This window comes from Cebidichthys violaceus, unplaced genomic scaffold, assembly GCF_023349555.1.
Source record: "Cebidichthys violaceus isolate CVI_PGR_0920_01 unplaced genomic scaffold, fCebVio1.0.p SCAF_97, whole genome shotgun sequence".
Classification (NCBI taxonomy): Eukaryota; Metazoa; Chordata; class Actinopteri; order Perciformes; family Stichaeidae; genus Cebidichthys; species Cebidichthys violaceus.
The window spans coordinates 196,192-209,129 of NW_027176983.1; the positions used below are offsets into that span (position 1 = coordinate 196,192).

The 12,938-nt window shown below is 45.9% G+C and overlaps 2 protein-coding genes across 2 annotated transcripts in view; both read right to left on the reverse strand.

Moving 5' to 3' along the window:
• The window catches only part of trim45 (tripartite motif containing 45), a 10,125-nt gene extending 2,522 nt beyond the window's left edge, over positions 1 to 7,603 (reverse strand). Inside the window, exons 1-6 of the mRNA XM_068704627.1 lie at positions 6,719 to 7,603; positions 5,326 to 5,614; positions 4,086 to 4,231; positions 3,409 to 3,728; positions 715 to 844; positions 152 to 266 (exon numbers count right to left, since the gene is read on the reverse strand). Of these exons, the coding sequence (XP_068560728.1) occupies positions 152 to 266; positions 715 to 844; positions 3,409 to 3,728; positions 4,086 to 4,231; positions 5,326 to 5,614; positions 6,719 to 7,491 (1,773 nt within the window). The 5' untranslated portion in view covers positions 7,492 to 7,603. The remainder of the gene's footprint in view (positions 1 to 151; positions 267 to 714; positions 845 to 3,408; positions 3,729 to 4,085; positions 4,232 to 5,325; positions 5,615 to 6,718) is intronic.
• Positions 7,604 to 7,811: 208 nt separating this feature from the next.
• On the reverse strand, positions 7,812 to 11,689 carry vtcn1 (V-set domain containing T cell activation inhibitor 1). The gene is made up of 5 exons (XM_068704630.1): positions 11,476 to 11,689; positions 10,571 to 10,635; positions 9,427 to 9,783; positions 8,799 to 9,050; positions 7,812 to 8,332 (listed from the first exon to the last, which is right to left on the reverse strand). The coding sequence occupies exons 1-5, from the start codon at positions 11,505 to 11,507 to the stop codon at positions 8,220 to 8,222; spliced, it is 819 nt and encodes a 272-aa protein (XP_068560731.1). The 5' UTR covers positions 11,508 to 11,689; the 3' UTR covers positions 7,812 to 8,219.
• Between the last annotated feature and the right edge of the window lie 1,249 nt (positions 11,690 to 12,938).

Here is a 12,938-nt window from a genome sequence, read left to right on the forward strand (position 1 = left end):
TTGCCCGAGGAGACGTCTGCTGCTTTAACGTGTCAGAGTGACGTTAGCGGCCCTGAGGCCGTAAACACTCTCTGCTCCAACAGGCCGTCCTCAGCAGCAACACCTAACGAAGAACCGCTCACATAGCCGTGAAGGACGGTTGTTTTGGTACCTTGACGTGTTGAGCTCTGACGCAGACCCACGCAGAGTAAGCTCCCGTCTCTTCGGCCGCGTAGGACACTCTGTAGGACCCATCGCTGTTATCGACCACCGTCGTCTCCAACGAGCTGAAGGAAGAGGAATCATCAGAGACGGATCCCGAATGTACTATCAGTACATTAAATACAACAACACTCCCACGCTATCTGGTTTTTATATCTGGTTTTCTTTTTGTTTGTTTATTTGACTGGTATTATTACAAACACTTGGATATGGATAATATGGAGGATGAGAAAATGCGATGAATATTCAGAAACGAGAGCTGAGTGATTTTGAGGCGGTCTATAAAGCGTCTCATAAATAGCACAGAGCACAGGTGTGCAGCGCTCTGTTGACCGGCTCTGAGCAGCTGGGTGGCAGACGACCAACCGTGAAACTAAAACTGGATCGTCAACGACTAAAACCTCCACTGCGCCCCCCCCCCCCCCCCCCCCGCTGAAATGCAGCTATGCAGCCTGATAAAAAAAAAGAAGCTAAAATGCTGACACAGCAGGTCCGACTCCCTGACCCGCTCACCAGTTCTTCTTCTCCTTGTGGACGATGCTGACCAGGACGTGATCTCCACCTCGCTCCACCTGCTCCCCGGCAGAGTCTCGGCACACCAGGGTGAAGTGGCCCTGCTGACCCTCCACGGCCCTCTGTAGACCTGTGACCAGGAGCCATAATGATGAGCCGACAAAAACACATATACAGTGCTGAAGTGACTTAACGCTGCATTCTCTCTAGTGTCCACCAGGGGGCGACTCCTCTGGTTGTATAGAAGTCTAGTCTAAAATGACTCTACTTCTCTCTTGATTTATTCCCTCAGTAAACATTGTAAACATGAGTTTATGGTCTCAATCTCTAGTTTACAGTCTTCTTCAATACAGCATGATGTTCATTTAGTACATTATGCTCCATTTAGAGTCAAACAGACCAGAAAGCAGGGGACGCTTTAGGGGGCGGGGCTTACTGCGACCACCAAAAACCAAGACATCGATGGGAAAAAAAGAAGACGGCTAAAAACCAAGATGGCGACAAGTCACACACAAACGTAGAGGTTCCAGAAGAACTCATCTCTCCAGGTTTTACGTGCACGTCCTATTTAAAGAGGCACCGCGTCACTCAGACACGCCGCAAACTGGAGACGCCGAGTCATTTGTCTTGTCACACACACACACACACACACACACACACACACACACACACACACACACACACACACACACACCATCTCACCCCTCAAAACGACCCCCCTAAACACCAGGTGGCTGCAGCCGGCCGGTGTCCGGTGTGACTCCGGGCACAGCTGGGTCTGCTGACCAGAGCTTTTTTTTTTTTTTTAAAAAAAACCCAACCTTCCCATCATTACTTAGTGTTTCGCTAACTTGTTCACGATCGCTGAGGACATCCATCATCTGTTGCTGTTGTTGTTGTTGTCGTGTTAAAGCGGACATCGTTTGTGTTCATATCAGTGATTAATGTTGCTTCGCGTTGTCTTGTCAGACTCCATTAGCCGCTGGAGATCTAACGACGCTGCTCTGTGTCTTCATCTGTTGTTACTCAGTAGCTGCAGGGGGATCTGATTGGACGCTGTTGCCGATTAAACTACTTCTGCTAATTGTGTTCCTACTTCCGTGTCGAACAACAACAGTAATTGCATTTATATAAATACTACTCATGCCGTTACTGAAGCTACTGAAGCTAACAGCGCACCGTTGCCGTAGCTTCCGCTGCTAACATCGTCGCATGTGCAGATGTGTGTTCTTCCCTCCCGAGATCGAGATGAGAGGATCTACGTCGATCTCGTTACTGTGTTAAGAACACACACCGTCGCTGCTGCGCTAAAGCGTGGGAATTACCAGTGAATTAGCGCTCGCTAAGCTCCCAGCAGCTGCCACTGCTACAGACAACAAAGCTGCTTTAAATCCACCTCCTCAAAAGCCTCCCACCACACGGAGAGGAGGCGGATAATCGCCAGTAAACCTGAAAGATTTCCGCTTTCTAATGGTCGACACACAAATCTGGCCTTTCTCTGCGCCCCCCCCCCACACACACACACACACACACACACACACTTTAAATGAAAGAGGCCACGCTGCGTGAAGAGGACGTGGCTGATGAACGTTGGGAGGGACGAACGACTTAAAGCTGCTTCAGCTGATGTGATGAGACTGTGGACTGATAAAGCACGAAGAAGAGGAGTAAACACCGAGAGGAAGTGTGGATGAAGTTTCAGAAGTTTCAGTCGGTTGCGATCTGTCACCTCACCGCTAGATGGCGCCAAATCCCACACGCTGCATCTTTAAAAGTGTGTGGTGGAAAAATAAATATAATAGTAAATTTACTCAACTACTGTACTTAAGAACACATTTGCGGTACTTAAAAGCAGTAAATCCTCACATTTGGGAAGCTGTAACTTGCAAATTTTGTTTAAAATATTACTTAAAAGATAAATCATAAATCATCATCATCAAACTGAGGTCGTGTGTGTTTTTCTTCCATTCTGGAGTTTGAACCACAAGTCTTTTATTATTTTAAAGTCACTCCTGTCTCCTGAAGATGTCCCGCAGCCTCTCCCTCATGGTCAGCTGGAGGCGTTTCCTCGTTCCTTGAGAGTAAACGTCTCCTCGCTGCCTTCAGGCCTGTCGAGTCGCCTCCGCATTCCTTCGGCCCCACAGGAATTCTCTCCGTCTTTGAGGTTAACAATAGTCTTTAACTGCTCCAGAGACCTCCTCCCTCCCCCTCTCCACCTCTCCCCCACAGCCTCACCCGATCCCCTTCACCTCCCCGCCTGCAGCTTCTCCCACAGGGAGATCTCTGGACATAGCTGTGGCCGTCTTGCCGTGCTAAATATAAAATAAATATCTAAAATAATAGGTGCATTGAATGAATAACACACCCACAGCTTTTAAAAACAAAAACATGACTCAACTGATGACAGGCTTATTGAAAACGCGAATACTGTAATGTTGAGGAAAAGTGACCAAATCAGCAATTATAAGGATAAAAGCGGCGTGACGAATATACTCTGAATGTCATATGAACAGGGCTTTTATTGTGAAAGGTAAGAACAGAAGGAGCGGATCTGGTCTGCTCTGCCTCTGTCAAAGTTAAACTGACTAATAAAGTTTGTTCTCCTCGTTCGGACTACGGAGCCTCCATGTTGTTGTTGTTGTTTTATAAAAGACGTTACTCAAACGGGACATATTTGCATGAGGGCTGGTCTACCTTCTCCTTCCACGGTGCACTTGCTGAGGTCCACCGTCTTGGAGTTGATGACCCCGACCAGCGGGTAGCCCTCCACCTCCCCCGCCGGCTCCCCGGCCATGAAGCTGATGCCGCCGCCGCCGTCGTCGGGGGCCACGTCCGCCGGGTGGGGGTCGTAGCCGGTCTCCGCCAGGCCGGTCAGCCTCCTCAGGGTCACTCCTTTGGCGCTGAGGATCTCCGCGTCCGAGCCGCAGCTCAGCAGCCTCTCGGCAAACTCCACGCCGCCGCCGACGTCCAGCAGGGCCTGCTGCAGCTGAGCCCTCTGCAGGTGGAGCTGGTTCCTGTCGGACAAAGTAATTCAATATTAAAATAATAAAATGATGAGCAGCGTCTCCCGGGAACTCTCTGCACTGTAAACCACTGAGGCCTGTTTATATCTACCTCTCAAAACACTCAATGACGACATATACATACACACTCATGTTACACTATTAATCCAAATATGATAATATTCCAAATTTGAGCAAAAAATGGGCAAAACAATGGTGATCTTTTGTGATTCTCCAGTGGTCCCACTTTGAGGTATTAAAGTGGCATCTTAAGGACTCCTTGAGATGCTTCTCACTGCTTGCTTTAAAATAGTGGTACACTACACTAACGTCCCGTGAGAAGATGATACGCTGGTGGTGCCGCACTACCTGCGTTGGACACGGAGCTCCTCCAGGCGGTGCAGCAGAGACAGGCAGTGGGCCTCCACAGCGCTGGCGTACGCTCGCGCAAACGCCCTCACCTCGTTCGCTGTGGCATCCACGCGGGCCTGCAAAGCCTCCTGGGATACTTCCACCTGTGACAGAGTGGAAATCAAGCGAGAAAAAAAATCAATTTTGTCTTCTTTTTGTCTTCAGAACTTAAACGAGGAGGTGGTTTGTGGGTTATTACGTCATGTTGAATTACAGGTTTTAAAATCCATAGAAATGTGTCAAATGTGGACATAGTGGTAGGACGGATTATGAGACAATGACGTGAAAAAGGTCTCACCACCTCTCCTACATCGGAGCGAGACAGACCTTATAGTTGCTTAGCCTCTTCTTGTAGTGATTTTGTGTCTTTGTAGTCATTTTCTGTCTCTTTGTGTCTTTGCAGTTGTTTTGTGTCTCTTCGTTGTCACTGTATGTCTCTTTGGGGTTATTTGTGTCACTTTATGGATATTTTGTGTCTTTTTGAAGTTCTTTTGTGTCTATTTGTTCTATCTGGCTGGTTGGTATGTCTCTATGTAGTATTTTTGTTTCTTTGAAGTCATTATGTGGTAATTGTGTCTCTTTGAATTCAATTTGTGTCTCTTTGAAGTCGTTTTGTGTCTCTTTAAGGTTGTTTTGTGTCTCTTTGTAGTTATTTGTATCTCTTTAAGGTTGTTTGTGTCTCTTTAAGGTTGTTTTGTGTGTCTTTGTAGTGATTTGTGTCTCTTTAAGGTTGTTTTGTGTCTCTTTGAAGTTGTTTTGTGTCTCTTTAAGGTTGTTTGTGTCTCTCTGAAGTCGTTTTGTGTCTCTTTAAGGTTATTTTGTGTCTCTTTGAAGTCGTTTTGTGTCTCTTTAAGGTTATTTTGTGTCTCTTTGTAATAATTTGTGTTTCTTAGGTTATTTGTGTCACTTTGTGGATATTTTGTGTCTGTTTGTAGTTCTTCTGTGTCTCTTTGTTGTCTCTTCCTGTTGGTTCGTATCTCTTTCAGTGATATTTCGTAGGTAAAGGCCAGAGGTGCCACTAACACTTGTGTTCCCGGTAGACCTGTTCAGTGATCCATCCACGGCGGCTCTGAAGCCTGAAGTTGTGATTAAAACACTATTCCCATAAAACTACATTTAGTGGAGCTAAAATGAGGCGAGCAAACACACCTAAAAACAAACGTTGCTTTTAGTCTAAATGAACCGGACTCTGTTGCACCTTCTGCAGCGAGTCCTTCAGGCGCTCCATGCGAGGCCTCAGGCGCACCGTGACCACCTCTCGGATGCGCTCTCCGTGCCGATCGATCACGTCCCGTGTGGGGACGCAGCCGTGGTCGCGGTGCAGCGTGGCGGCACACTCCAGGCAGACGGGCAGGTCGCAGCGCTGACAGAAGAGCCGGAGCTCCTGGCCGGGGTGCAGCGAGCAGAGGACCGGGCGGCACAGACGACCGCGAGACTTCAGCTCCTCCAGACGCTGGACGGAGTGAGACGCTGTTCGCTTCTGCCGCCTGAGGAGAGAACAGAATAAAGGTCCAGTTCAGCGTCACATCTGGTAAAAAATAAAGATGGAGATCAGAAGTTTACTGCAAGAAAAGAGGAGATAAGACAACGTAAAAATACAGAATCATAAAATATAGAAGAGGACTTACCTCTGAGCTGGACAGAAGACAGTAGAGTAGAATAGAAGGGAATAAAGTAAGAGTTTAACCGTGTTAGTCTGTTAGTGCGACAGCTCAAAATAAAACACATTACAAACTGGTATTGACTGATTAGAGCTTCACAAATCATTTACGCTTTTCAGCTTAATTGACAGAATCAATTTAATTTAGTAATAGAATAGAATACAATAGAATAGAATAGAACAGAACAGACTCTACCTGTGCGCCTGGCAGCAGAATATAATATAATAGAATAGAATAGAATAGAACAGACTCTACCTGTGCGCCTGGCAGCAGACTAGAATAGAATAGAATAGAATAGACTCTACCTGTGCGCCTGGCTGCAGACTAGAATAGAATAGAATAGAACAGACTCTACCTGTGCGCCTGGCAGCAGAATAGAATAGAATAGAATAGAATAGACTCTACCTGTGCGCCTGGCTGCAGACTAGAATAGAATAGAATAGAACAGACTCTACCTGTGCGCCTGGCAGCAGAATAGAATAGAACAGACTCTACCTGTGCGCCTGGCAGCAGAATAGAATAGAACAGAATAGAACAGACTCTACCTGTGCGCCTGGCAGCAGAATAGAATAGAATAGAATAGAATAGACTCTACCTGTGCGCCTGGCTGCAGACTAGAATAGAATAGAATAGAACAGACTCTACCTGTGCGCCTGGCAGCAGAATAGAATAGAACAGACTCTACCTGTGCGCCTGGCAGCAGAATAGAATAGAACAGAATAGAACAGACTCTACCTGTGCGCCTGGCAGCAGAATAGAATAGAACAGAATAGAACAGACTCTACCTGTGCGCCTGGCAGCAGAATAGAATAGAATAGAATAGAATAGACTCTACCTGTGCGCCTGGCAGCAGAATAGAATAGAATAGAATAGACTCTACCTGTGCGCCTGGCAGCAGAATAGAATAGAACAGAATAGAACAGACTCTACCTGTGCGCCTGGCAGCAGAACGCACACAGGTTGACGCAGCAGACGTCGCAGCGGCTCTCGGCGCCTCCTTCGCCGCACAGGTCGCATCCCAGCGGGCCGTCCGTCACCAGGGTCTCCAGGAACACCTCGTCCAGCGCCAGGTGGTCGGTGCTCAGCCCTCCCGGTCCCGACGGAGGGAGGTCCACCTCGGAGTCGCAGTCGGGGCAGAGCACCGTGACGGTGACGGCGGGTCGGTCCCCCTGCACCGCCTCGCTCTTGCCGTTTTCCGGACTCTTGCGCGAGGACACCGAGAACGGCTCCAGCTGGCCGATGCAGTCGGCGCAGAAGGTGTGCAGACAGGGGAGGATCTTAGGGTCCCGGTACAAGCGCTTACACCCGTTACACACCGCTCTCGGGTTCACCAGGACTCCGTTTCGCGGCTCCGAGCTCAACTTCGACTCCTCCGCGTTTTCTCTCCGTTCAGACTGAGACATCGTCTGTTTTTGGAGACTTCTGGGGCCACAAACACACCGGTGAGACCCACCGAGAGACCCGCCGAGCTCCACCAACCCGTCAGGACCGACAGAAAACTTCCCTCTGCACACGACACATGGAACTACACCAGCAGCTTCCCGCACCGGGACTACAAACACGCCGTAGTTACACCGTAGCGCCTCAAATCTCACCGGAAAGTCCCACTTCTCCTCGGGGAGAAGTTGGCTGCGTTCATGGCTCCCTGGGACATTTGACACCTCACTCACTACTGGACCAATAGGAAGCCTCTCTGGACTCATCAGGGGGTGGTCCACAGACTTTCCAGGACTCTTTACTACCAGTCTGGGACTCTGAGTGTCCCCCTCTACTGGCCGGACAGAGAATCGTGTTTTCAACACGATGGATGGACAGATTCTATAGTTCAGTCTTATTGTTTAATAAAAGAAATAAAACGGATCTGATGGCAGATATTTATACTTTTTACTATAATTTTTGGAAAAATAAAAACATGCACACCGTCACCTTATCTCTCATGAATATTATTTATATATTACATATTAATTAATATATGAATATATGTTTATTCCCCTTTGACATCACACACTTTGAAACAAATCCACCCACTTCAGAACAATTCATTTATTAATTAACTCAGCAATACAAAAACAGTATAGGTTATTTATATCATAAGATCATTGTATACGCTGAAATTCAACATATTGTTTAAATTCTTTATTATTAAATTTTTCTGCAGTTTCTCCACATCGATTCATCCTATTTCATGTAGTACCGACAGTATAAATAATAATTATATATTTGTTTAAATCTATTTGGCGCTTTAACTTAAAACTTGGCGCAAACACCTGAGAAAGTAAAAAAAAAAGAAATGTTGATTCTGTTCAAACTTCTGTTACACTGTAACAACGCCCTCTGTGATACATGAAGCATTCACGCCCAGATGGAGAGTGTGTGTGTGTGTGCGCGTGTGTGTGTGTGTGTGTGTGTGTGTGTGTGTGTGTGCGTGTGATTAGGTGAGGTAATAGATGCAGAGGACAATGGTCGTAATGCTCAGGTGTGTTGATGACAGCAGAGAGGATGCAGCGCTGAAGGTGAAGTATGTGTTCTCAGTAACATCAGGATCTGCAAAATAAGAGAGGAGATTCAAATTATTGTATTTTTATATATATATATATTTAATTTGATCTCATTTAAGCTTTTGTCATTGTTGTTTTGAGTTTTCTTTCTAATCAAAATTAAATCATCCCTGCTTTATGGTCTGTTTGACCCTAAATGTTCCATAATGTAGTAAATGAACATCATGCTGTATTGAAGAAGACTGTAAACTAGAGATTGAGACCATAAACTCATGTTTACAATGTTTACTGAGGGAATAAATCAAGAGAGATGTAGAGTCATTTTAGACTAGACTTCTATACAACCAGAGGAGTCGCCCCCTGGTGGACACTAGAGAGAATGCAGCTTGAAGACACTTCTGGTTGTGGCCTGATTTAACCAGCGATCAACACGCCAATTCGTGACACATCAACTCAAGAGATTCTGACGTTCAGATATCCTTATGAAAACATTCATATTGACATAAGATTACCTATCACGGTTGCCTTAGAGACGGCGGTCACCAGATCATTTGCTATCCTGCAGATGTATGTGTCGCTGACGTTGATTGGCCGCAGCGTGCTGACGACACTGAATATGCCCCCAGAGTTCTCAGCGAAGCTCGCGGTTCCATCCAGGACGTTCCCGAAAAAGTCCGACCATGTCACGTTAGGTTTGGGGAACCACCGGGGCGCCTCGGCAGTCAGGGTGCCGTTGGTGAATTTAAATGCGGGGGTCGAAAAGGCTGAGAGAATAAAAGCATGAATCTGACTTTTCAAATCGTCATAAAACATCCAGAAAGAAAGAAAATAAATGAAGTGTAATTAAGGGTGTAACAATACAGTTACAGAGAATAAAGAGGGAAGAACGTAGTGGACTACTAATGTTTTCTTTAACCCCCTATTTAGCATTAATAAGCAGTACATAAACCTTTGATAAAACACACTAAAATGCAGTTGTACACAGATCTAAGGACATGTGAAACTTGTCTTCACAGGAGAAGTTATACTTACTGTGTCCTTATATCTGCGTACAACTACATCACATGTTTATATAAATGCACATTTTCTTCACCGTCAAAGCAAACACACAGTGAAACTGGAAAAGGCGAGTCATCCTACCTGCAGTTTTGAGGTGAATCTCGACCTTCCCACCGCCACCAGAGGAGCTGATGGTGCAGGTGTACTCCCCACCGTCGCTCCGACCCACGCCCCTCAGCAGCAGAGAGGCGTTACCCGCCACCAAAGCGTCGGGGAAGAGCTGGGTTCTCCCTTTGAACTGCGGGTCCTGCTCGCCGAGAGACGGCGCTCCGTTCTGGTACCGGTAGACGGGCCCCGTCAGCCCCGCCTTCTGCCAGGTGACCGACACTTCCGTGACTCTGGTCGCTGTCGCTGTGTTCAGATAGCAGCTGAGAAGCTCGTCGTCGCCGAGGTTGACGGTGGGCGCCATGTTGTTGCTCATCACCTCGGACAATTGTCCTGTGGGACCAGGACCAGGACCCAATCACAAACTCACGATGGCTTTGACATGGTCTCACTTTTGGTGAAAATGTAAGATTTTAAAGGAGCAGTGCGTGTGATTTAGTGCCACCTAGTGGTGAGGTGGCAGATTGCAACCAACTAAATACCCCTCCACTCACCCCCACCTTTAAAAGCGAACTACGGTGCCTTCAGGGAGGGACGGGTATCTTTAGTATTTTATTACTATTAGCAGCTGCTCTGTTCTTCTTCATGACTAAATAATTGCTTTCAAAAACATACAATTTAAAACAGGATCAGAATGAATCAATATTTTAGATAGAACTAAATATCTTTTTCTAGAGCAGCAGTAATGTTTACAACACCAAAGACACTGAGTTAAGTCATTGGAAACAAATGTAAAATGTCAATAAAATGAATAATATTCCTGAGGGAAGTTTATGAAGAATAAGGAAGCATCAGTCATTCCCTCTGTCCTCCTTGCATACTTAAGGAACTTAAGCACTTCTGTAGTTATTTTAACCCAAACAGCGATCCTTTCCGAAACCTTGGCACAAATTAAATTATCTTAGAAGGAAATTCAACTGCACATTCAAATGCATGTAGAACACCACACATAAAGCTGCACACACACACACACACACACACACACACACACACACACACACACACACACACACACAGGGTGTGTTGAGCTGAACACACACCACGTGTCCCCTCAGGCCCGACAGAGCCCGTCATCACGGACGCTGACAGGATCTCTCACGAGGGATCCGGATCGTCTTACCTGAGAAGGACAAGGCTAAGATGAGGATGATGGCCGCCCCGAATATGACGATGAGGATGATCATGCTGCACGCAAAGAGACACACAAACACGGGAACGTGTCAGGGAACAGACGGGACGGCTAGAATCAACTTCACAGCAACCAAAACCAGAAGCTTTGACTGCTGTGGACGTCTGCAGACATCCTCTGGTGAAAGGAGTGTGTTTGCACATCATTTACTTAAGTAGAAGCATCAATACAACAATAGAAGTACTCTTTTAGAGGTATAAGTTTTGCATTAGACACTTTACTGAAGTAAAAGTACAGACGTATTATGAGCAAAACTTACTTAAAGCACCAAAAGTTCTGCAGAAAAACCGCCGATGACCGAATATATTATTAGATTATTATTAGATTGTCATGTAAAGTTTGGTAGTTTAGTCCTGTGGTTCCCAACCTGAGGGATGGGACCCCTGCAAGGGATCAAATAATAAATCAGTTGGGGTCACGAGATCATTAATGGGGAGCAGACAATTGAATATGTTTGACATTTTTAGCCTTTTTTTTTGTGAAATATTGGATGATTTCACCTCTTTTGGGCCTTGAACTGTCGTTTAAAATCAACTGTTTTATAAGTCAAATGTCACTTTGTTGAAACAGCCAACAAATAGACTCCTAGAGACGTCGCTGGTTTAATAATTAACTATACACTGTAGTTTTTTTATCTGAAAAGAAACCAGTATCTCAAGAATGTGGAGTAAAAAGTACAATATTGCCCTCTGGAATGTAATGTAGAAATATAAAGTAGCATCTAAAAATACCACTTATCCACAGTACTTAGTTACTTCCCACCACTGCTGAGACCTTAACGTGTTCAGCATTGAACCACCATCGTTAGAGAAAACATTCAAACCTCGTGGCCTCACCCGTAGAAGATGATCTGCCCGATGGTCGCCATGCCTGCTGCCGACGGAAACCCTCTGGAGAAGAACGGACGATTCGATTCCTGTGGCTGAAGTCAAAGGTCCAGTGTCACGCCATTCCTCCAGAGATCATCCGAACTCTCACACTCTACTGCTCCCACAGAAGGACTACGTGCCGTTTGGCCTCCCTCGCAGCACTTCAAACACCACACCATGAGCAAATATTACCTTTAAGGCGTGTGCTCCACACTGGTTGACGCGTCGTCACCGGAGCTCATAAATCGTACCAATCCTCCTCAGTTATTTGAGAAGTGAAACCAGACGGCAGCATCACTGTGAAAGTGCTGAAGGGTGGCACGTTGCGGTTGATCTCTGTCTCGTCCAGATGTTAAATAAGACATTTGACGCAGGAGACTTTTCATTCGTTCATCTGGTTGACACCTCTTTGAACAAAATCATCTGCGAATAAGAAGATTCTTCAACCGGAGCAGCTGTTTTTCTTTTTTCAGCCAGCATGACTCACCCTGGTTCCTGATTTCTCTCAAAAACCTCTTTGAACTAATAACTAATGCTGTGAGTTCGCTCCTGCTGATAATTCTCATTTTCATTGCTCGTGCACACCGGTTGCAATTATCCATAGAAAATGATGTACTGTACATGTTGGTCCCTCCACTGATCCTCACCTGGGTCGTCAACGCCATTGAGTCTTTACGCACTCGGAGGATTATTAGACTTTGTCAAAACCAACGTCTTTTGCTTTTTGGGTACGTTGCTGATCAGCTGTGTCATTCTGACAGCTGTACGGATGGTCACTGTTTCGATGGACGGAGATTGGTTCTTTTGCCTGACGACGAAACGACAAATCCTCTCAGACGGGAATTCCTTGCAAAAACCAGCTGAGCGACGAGGGGAACTTCATTAATCAATCAGAATCACTTGTAAGTATCAACACTCAGCAATCAAATAATGCTGAATTAAACCAAAACAATTCTATTTACTCAAATTTTCTTAATAAATCTTTGTTAAAGTTGACCCTTTTTTTCTATTTTTCCAGGGATGTGGCTTTTTTTTTTAACCGTTTTTCTGGTTTTTGTTTGGATTATTGAGGAACTCTTTCATGGAGGAAAGAAGCGCTCGTGCAAATGGAAGCAGTGGAGCCTTCCTCACTACAGAGTGGGTTCTGACGATCTTCTGGCAGAGCATAGAGATAGCGGAGATTGCTAAAGAGAGAGCCAAGTTCCATCTGCAAGCCCTACCTCTGGGCCGTCGGGGATCACGAGCAGTCGGTTCAGAAAACAAGGGTCGACGGCAATATTCAGGGAGTTTGGCGAGAAAAATTTCTGTCTCGGATTTCTACTTGAGGGAATCTGAGAGACGAGAGGATTCAGACGCAGGAGCAGAGACGTTATCGATGGAAGTTCTACTAGAGGGGATGGTCTCTGCTGAGCAAGAGGTGTAATGAAGAA

Bases quoted from the DNA above. Each gene is read 5' to 3' on its own strand.
- vtcn1 (XM_068704630.1), bottom strand. From the start codon at position 11,507: ATGGCGACCATCGGGCAGATCATCTTCTACGG. The intron at 10,636-11,475 runs GTGAGGCCACGA...CTTTGCGTGCAG, and splicing joins GGGCAGATCATCTTCTACGG to CATGATCATCCTCATCGTCA. The intron at 9,784-10,570 runs GTAAGACGATCC...CTGGTCCCACAG, and splicing joins CTTAGCCTTGTCCTTCTCAG to GACAATTGTCCGAGGTGATG.